The sequence below is a fragment of the Peromyscus leucopus genome, chromosome X (assembly GCF_004664715.2).
Source record: "Peromyscus leucopus breed LL Stock chromosome X, UCI_PerLeu_2.1, whole genome shotgun sequence".
NCBI classification, from domain to species: Eukaryota; Metazoa; Chordata; class Mammalia; order Rodentia; family Cricetidae; genus Peromyscus; species Peromyscus leucopus.
Window position 1 is genome coordinate 32912835 of NC_051083.1, and position 8052 is coordinate 32920886.

The 8052-nt window shown below is 45.9% G+C and overlaps 1 protein-coding gene across 1 annotated transcript in view; it reads right to left on the reverse strand.

The window, feature by feature from the left end:
* Positions 1 to 5537, reverse strand: part of LOC119086599 (heavy metal-associated isoprenylated plant protein 33-like) — a 36621-nt gene extending 31084 nt beyond the window's left edge. The window contains exon 1 of the mRNA XM_037198764.1: positions 5384 to 5537. Coding sequence (XP_037054659.1) covers positions 5384 to 5389 — 6 coding nt within the window. The 5' untranslated portion in view covers positions 5390 to 5537. The remainder of the gene's footprint in view (positions 1 to 5383) is intronic.
* Positions 5538 to 8052: the final 2515 nt, after the last annotated feature.

Consider the following 8052-nt stretch of genomic DNA (forward strand, 5'->3'; position numbering starts at 1 on the left):
TAGTTCAAGAGGCAATGGAGGCAGAGCCCAGGGTTGAAAGGTTGGCCATCTCTGGAGCACAAGGAAAATTATGGATGTCCACCCATAGGTACATCCATCCTTAGACACCTTTTAAGCACCCAGAGAAGGCATAAGATAGTTGCTGTGAACGACCACACTCTCAAAACAGCTTCTTTGTAGTAGACATTGACACAGGTCTAAAACAAAATGACACTGGATACAACATGAGGAGTAGAAACAAAGTGAAGCTCTCATTAATCCATTCCATATAAACTGAACAGAAACCATAAATCTGGGGATGTCAAAGGACCCTGTATCCCAGAAATAGGGAAGGCTGATGAAGGAAGATGCCTTAAGCCCAGGAATTGAAGATATGGCCTGGGAAACCTCAAGAGACCTGCTCTCAAGGACAAATAAAGGGCCATAGTTTTCAGGTCACACAGGGAGCTATGAAGGTCCTCACACTCTAGAGGCACTCCTTATCCAAAATCCAACCACCTGAACTATTCCCTCATCCCCTGACCATTTCCCCAGAGTTCTGCACAATCCTATGTCTTTGCACCGTCTTCTCTACTTCTTAAGCCCTGGCTTTCTTGGAAACAGGACAAGTTCTTTCAGGGTAATAAAGGGGATATCTGTTTCTATTTTCAAGAGGAAAACTCCTTCTTCCATGGTGTATTCATTTACAAACCTAACCAATCATAAGACATAGGTAACACACACTCACAGGATTTCAGAGCAAGGCATACGAAAACCCTGACAAACACCACTGTCCTCCCCAAATCTAATACGTGATACACAGAAGACAGCAAAACAGGAAGAAAAGAAAGGAAATAATTTTTCTCAATAAGAAGTCAAGATATAGGTGGGTAAACAGGTACCACTGGCATGATTCTTTACAACATCCCTTGTGTGGCCAAGATCACTAGGAAATAAGAAAGGCCGCAAATGAATCAGCCAACTCTCTGTCAAACTCACAAAACACAGACAGAACAAACACAGGAAGACAAGAAGGACAACTCAGATTGAGATTGTCAAAGAAACGAAGAGATCACACCAGATACCAACAGCAGACAGAGTAAAACCTGTCTCTTGTCCTCCAGACCTCCACGACATAGGTCTAAAACTTAAACATCTGTAGAGCAAGGCTTCTGACCCCACAAGTGGAAGTTTCAGGATGTCAACTAGGGTAGAGAGAAAAAAAGCCAGAGAACAGAATTGATTGTTGGGTCCCTGTTGTAAGTTCAGGGCCGGGGAGAGGGGGATGGCCACACGGCCTAGTGCATGCTCTGTCGGGGCATCAGTTGAGCCTTATTCAAAGTACCACCTAGAAAGACAACCTGTCAACTGACTGACCCCAGGCACCAAGAGGCAGGGGGACACACAAAGACCTCCAGCAGACCTAGGCTTGGCTACAGGCTCCTTCACAGGGAACCCAGAACGCATCATGGAAGAGATCCATTCCTTTCCTTCTGGACACCAGAGCCACTAACCTGGTCCTAGGGTTTTGGGGTCTCACCTCTCCTTGTTTGCCTATTGTCGGGGTAGGGAGGACAGCCTTACCTACCTCACCAGATTTAATTGTACTTTCAGTGTTACTTAATGAGAAAGATTTTCCAGCTAAGGTAGGAACTTTCATTCCATGTGTCTCACTCCAGGCCTGGTAGCAGTGCTTCTCCTCCTCATACACACAGACAGGACCCTCATCTCTGCCTTGTCCCTAGTTCCAAAGGCCTAAGAATGAAAACAGGTGCCTTAAATGATGTCTCTCTGATAAAACTGAAATAAGTTCTCATGCACCACAAGCTTTTCTCTTCCCAGTTCCCTCTTGTAATTCACCCCTCAGCTAATGGCTGCACCAGAACACCACAGAACTGGAGTCCAGGGATCATCAAGCAAGAAACTATAACAGCTAAAGGGTATTTAAACCCCTACCTCAAAAAAAGTCTGGGTTCTACAAAGCAGACTTTCATATAACCGTCTATTAATGTTAAATGCTCTCAACAATTGATCACATGTTTCTCCTGGATGCTAAATTAGTGAACAGGTGCCTTAAATAATCTGTCTCTGATAAATCTTAAAAATGTATTCCAATCTCTCTGTCTCTCTCATGAACATTAACCAACATAAGCAGAGTACTAAACACTACCATGGTCACTCATTTTCTCATGGCTGCTTCTTAACATGTTCAAAATTTCTCCCAAGCCCCGGAAACTAGCTTATATCCATCTGGACATGTCGGATCTACTTCAGGCTTTCTCTGTCTCACCAGCATCCATCCTGTCAGACACAAAAGGAGCCAGGGTGCAAAGCCAAGAGGGATGGACGGCTCCAGAGCAGCAAGACAGCCCACCATCCCAGGACGCCTGTCTACCTCTAACAAACCCCTTCCCTAAAAGCCCTTAAGTGCCAAACAGTGCCCACCAAGTCAGCTGGAAAGCAGTTTTTCTGTGAAAAACAACGCCTCTATTCCTATTCACTTATTTTTAGAATAAGCCAAAAGTCTAGAATGTTAGGATCCTGCCCTCACTCCCAAACATGCACAGCTTGGGGTCCTGCTTCTTACTTCATCAGGGGGTGCAGGCGATTATGTACCTGCCTTAAAAAGTCAGACAGGAAGCCCCACCGTGTGTCTCTCTGTCTCTCTCTGTATCCATCTGTCTCTCTCTCTCTCTCTGTCCTCTGTGCTCTCTCTGCTCTGCTCCTGCCAACCTTCATTCTCTCCAGGCCTGGATATCTTTCCTCCTATCACATACTTGCTTTCTATGAAATCTCTTTGTAACTCTGGTAGTCTTGGCCATGGCCTGTGAAATCTCAACTGGTAACCAGCACCACCAACCATCACCGTTTATCTTTGAAGACCCACACCTAGATTCCCAGTAATAGAGAGGAGGCAGAAGTTGTTATCATGTTGTACCTCAGGTCAGCAGAGCACAGGTACCAGTTTCCAGGTCATACTCTCTTAGAAAAACAAAAAGGCCATTTCAATCCCAGCACTCAGGAGGAAGAGGCATGGGGATATCTCTCAGTTCCAGACCAGCCTGGATTACAAAGAAAGCTCGAGAACAACCAAAACTGTGACACCTAGAATCCCTGCAGCATAAATAAAAAAATCTAAATATATTTTCCAGAGTGGACAGGATACAACACTTCTGACATCACAGCATTGCAGACACAGTGACAAGAGTATCCAGATTCTCAGTCCACCCAAGGACACAATATGGCAATCAATGTCACATTTAAGCAATTTGAAGCCTGACCTGGGTAATTTAGAAAGACCTTGAATCAAAATTAACATGTTAAAAAAAAGGGACCTTAACTCAGCCAAGCATGTAAGAGTAACTGTACTCCTTAGAAGAAACTATAAACCTATCTAAAAAAATGAGAATATCAAGTGGGCAAATGCATCAAGGTGCTTGGTATAAAACAAGGCAAATAGGTTCAAACCTAAACCTTACATTGTGAATTGAAAGAACCGGCGCCAGAAAGCTGTTCTTGTGAATCTATTGCTGCAGTAAGTACAAGCAATGATTACATTCCAAGGGACCCAGACTTGTAAGGCAAAACAAAACTCACACGTTCACACATGTACAGAAAGTAGGAAAGCACACACACAGACACACGCACAGAAAGAAAAAGATAAAGTGACAGATTGGGGTGGGGATGAACACAAAACTAAGAGATTCATCATTGATGAGGATGGCCTCTCAAGACAACACCACAATCTAAGGGTAAGTGAAACCTAAACAATGAAGAACTTTACATCTGGCACTACCCAGTGATGGACATAAGAACACAGAACAAACTAATCCTTTACATATTGTTCTAAGTGGAAACTGACAGACTATTAACAGCTATTTCCCCCAAATTCATCAATGGCAAAACGTATACACTCCACGCCACACAAATTCCACCCCCAAAATAAATGCTTAAAAATACAGAGATCTAAGGAGAGGGACAAATGTGGAGACAAGCAGAGGTTATAAGGGAAAAGGAAAGTGGGAAAGGAGCTGCAAAGAGACTGGAAGGGAGAGGGTAGTTGGTAATGGAGACATGAATCAGAAAGGTAGGAAAGTACAGGAAAGAGGAAATGGTCTGGGGAAGCAGAGAAGAACTCAGAAAGTGGGGGCGGTACCTAAGAAAGAACAGGGGTTCAGAAGAGAGAGAGCAATAGGAAAGGGGAAAGAGAACTAAAGAGGAGAGTGGAAACAGGGTTGCAAAGGACTAAGTGGTAGGACAGGAAAAAATTTAAAACAGAACGGGTTGGGAATGGGTAGAAATGGCAGACAAGAAAAAGAAATTTTAAAGGGTTGCAAAGGAGAAAGAGCACAGAACAGCAAATGGTATACAAAGCAGTTGTAGACCTGGAGCAAAGGGAAAGGAATGGAAAAGGAGAAGAGGTAGGAAATGCATGGGAAGGAGCCAGGTCATGGGAACAAGGAAAGGAATCTGGAAAGGCAAAGTGGTGATGGTTGGGGAAAAGAGGACAGGGATGGGGCACGTGGAGAGGGGATACAGGTTTCACAAAGGAGGCTGTGGTGGAAAAGAGAAGGGAGAGAACAGAAGGGACCAGGTAAATGGGTTCAAAAGAGGTGCAGCATGAAAAAGTTAGAAATGGGTTTTGATAAGTATTGAAAGAAAGATGGACAGACAGACTAGGGGTTGTCAGGAGAAAGCAGGGGAGAGGGGGAAGGAGGGGCACACAGGGAGAGAGGAGAGAGAGAGAGAAAGGTTGGGCAGAGAGAAAGAACCCTGGAGGCAGATAAATGGGGGGGGGTGGACCATAATGACACAGGGGACAGAGGAAGACCTGGGAAGGAGGGGAGCTTGGAATTAGCTATAGTGGAGGGGAGGGGTGAATGGCGTGAGGAAGGGGTTGGAAAGAGAGGAAAGGGGAAAGGAGGTTGGATAAGAGAAAGGAGGTAAAGAAGTCACTCCCCAAACGTCCCACCAATCAGCAAAGACGTTTAAAAACTGCCTGGACTGAGTCTACCGGGTTGATCTCAGTCCTCGGGGGAGGCTCTGCCCCTGAGGTGGTGGCAATGGGGGTGCAGTGGGGAGAAGGGGAGGGGGACAGGAGGGGGGAGAACAAGGGAATCCGTGGCTGATGTGTAGAAATGAATGGTATTGTAAAAGAAAAAAGAAAAATTATTGAAGGAAAAAAAAACTACCGAAACAGAAAGAATGGGGCTAAACGACTCAAATCTGTAATAAAAATCGACTGGGGAAGGCACCCCACCGAATCCAACTCCTGGGTCTAACGGAAAAGGAAAGATCTCGAAAGTTCCAGAAAGCCCTCAACGGGCAACGCTTAAGTGAGACGACGCCTGAGGAGAAATGGTTGCCTTGGGATGGAGGAACCCTGAGAAACAAGTCTACTCACTGCCATGGTGAGCAGAGGGCTCCACTGGGCCGATGTCAGCACTCGGCATCCAAGGAGAGGGCCCACAACTCTGAGAAAGGCCACAAGCCGGCCGCGAAAGCCCCGGAAAGGCCTCCGCGCCTAGGCGCCACAGATGCCGGCCCCACGGCCCACACTGTCCACCAGACAGCAGGGCATTCTGGGAACCGGAAGTGAGCATCCTTCTACAGCGCCCCCTACTGGAAGGGCGCACAGACAGCCTGTGGCCCTAGGCCATGACCTGCTTAGCAGAAGCTGGGCCCCCCAGCTTACTATGGAGAGGGAAATGGAGGAGGAGTTGGATCTCAGCCCCAATACTGACCTGACTTTCGGGTAGCACGGATCCCACAAGAACTCACACAGGATTTATAACTGAGCCTTGGGTGCAAAGCACAGAAGAGTGCTTTAACGGAGACTGCACGGGAAGGAATCTCCCTATCTCTTCTCCTGGGGCTTTTCTAGGAGGATCACCCTACTTCCCAGGGGCCTTTAACATGGGGAAAGGGCTGTCATGGGGGGTGCTTGTCTAGGAAAAGAAAGTATTTGCAATGAGGCAGGAAGAAAAACAGGTACTTTGCAAAAGTGGGGGTAAGTTGCAGGGGGAGATCTTCCTGGCTACAGGGGAGAGGGCGTGGAGAGGAAAAGGTCTAGAAAGTGATAAAGGTATGGAAAGGGGAGAAATCTCTGAACAGGGAGGAAGAGGCTTAGGAAGGCACCAAGGGTGGGAACGTGGAAAAGCATGGGGGAAGGAAAAAAGAAGTGATAGGGCTAAGACAGAGAAGAGGCACAAAAGAAGAGTGGTTGGGAATGGGGAACGAGGTGGCAGGGAGTAAAAGAGTGGGAAATGCGGAAAGGACTGTGAAAGTCGAAATGGGAGCGATTTTTAAAATGGAAATCTGGCCAGGATGCCAGCACAGGACTTTAATCCCAGGCCTCCTGGAGCAGAAATGGTGATTCTCTGAACTCGAGACCACCCTGGTCTACACAACGAAATCTACGTAAGAGAAGTAGGTGGACAGGCCCTATATCTATGGCAAACAAAAATAACAACAATAATCGTAATAATCACGGCGGTGAAAATAATAACATCAATATCATTTACAACAACAACAAAATTACGGAAGACCACCTCAGGCCAAAAAGGCAGAGAGGGTTTAGAAAGGGGAAAAGTGGTGTATGAAGGATCTCCTGCCTTGAAATGGGAAAATGGTTTAGAATACTGTACATGGGAAGAGAGAAATACAATGGCAATCAGGGGTGGGGAAGAAATGAGGCATGAAACTGGTGAAGGGACAAAAGGACCGGGGTTTACAATATAGAGAGGCAGCTGGAAATGGGTGTAATGACAGAAGGGAAAAGGCAGAATGGCCAGAGGACTTGGGGAACAAACTAGGTGAAGGGAGGAGTTACAAGAAGAGGCAGGAGCGGAGGAGAGGCAGGGCAAAAGGACATAGGAGCTGGACAAGGCAATAGGCAAAAAGAAACGATGGGAAGGGGATGCAGAAGAGGACGGGAAGGAAAGAGAATTTGGAGGAGCAAAGGTTACAGACGGAAAAGAGAAAAGACACTGAAAACACAAAATCAGGAGAGAAATTCAACCCCTGCTGACCAATGCCACACAGCCAGCCCTTGGGGGTAGCCATCAGGAAGGAAAACAGAAAGACATCAATTCTGGACAGACAGGATGAATGAGCCAATGAACACCTGAAGGAACCAAAGAGTAAAGGACACACAATGGGTGTCACCGGGACGAGGGGGTTCATGAAGCATACTAAGCTGTGAAAATGACTTAAACAGAAAAGATACACACCTGTGACACTGTCAAAGAAGCAGATATTCAAAATAATCGCCTACAACAAGCTCTCCAATCAGCAAAACTGAATAGTCGGACAGCACTAAGACTTGAAAAGGCTGCAGACCAAGAGAATCTTGTGCATGTTCTTCTCTGGGAAAAACTGAACCTCGCTTTAGAATCCATTTAGCCCTATGCTACACAAGGGACAGTCAGTCACTCACAGATGCAGCTCTCAGACTCGGTCATATGGGATTTCTAAGGTCAGGTGCCTCTTATCAAGGCAGAAAGAGACAGAAATAACAAACCTCTACAAGTTACCACAAATCCACCTCACAAAAGGGTTTTTTACAATCTAAGTAGGCACACGTTCTCGGGATAGTATCTTGTTAAGGCTGTTTCTCAACGTGAATAATTTACAGACAGGAGACTAACTAATGATGATTCTGTACAGGTTCACATGATCTAAATGCATGTGAATGCAAATATCTGACACAGCATTCTCTCATTTCTACAAACACGCCATCTCACTAAAAGGAGGAATGGATATGATCTGGGGCTGACCAGGCAGACCTGTACTCCAGCCAGCTGTTTGAGAGTTGGAGGAGAGCACATCTATACTTCCAAACCTACCTAGTGACACAACAGTCATAAAGCTGGCCTAGGCCACAGCCGAGAATATGTTTCAATTCCAAAGTGGAAGGATAGAAAAGGATTCTGATTTTCCTCACACAAAAGTCCCGAAAACCCTGGAGTAGGTTGGAGGATTTTAAGGGCTAGGTCTCTCTGGAGCTTTCTCTGGGGCTCTGATGGATGAAGAAATAACTTAGTTTCTTGTCTACAAAGAGCTACATGCTAT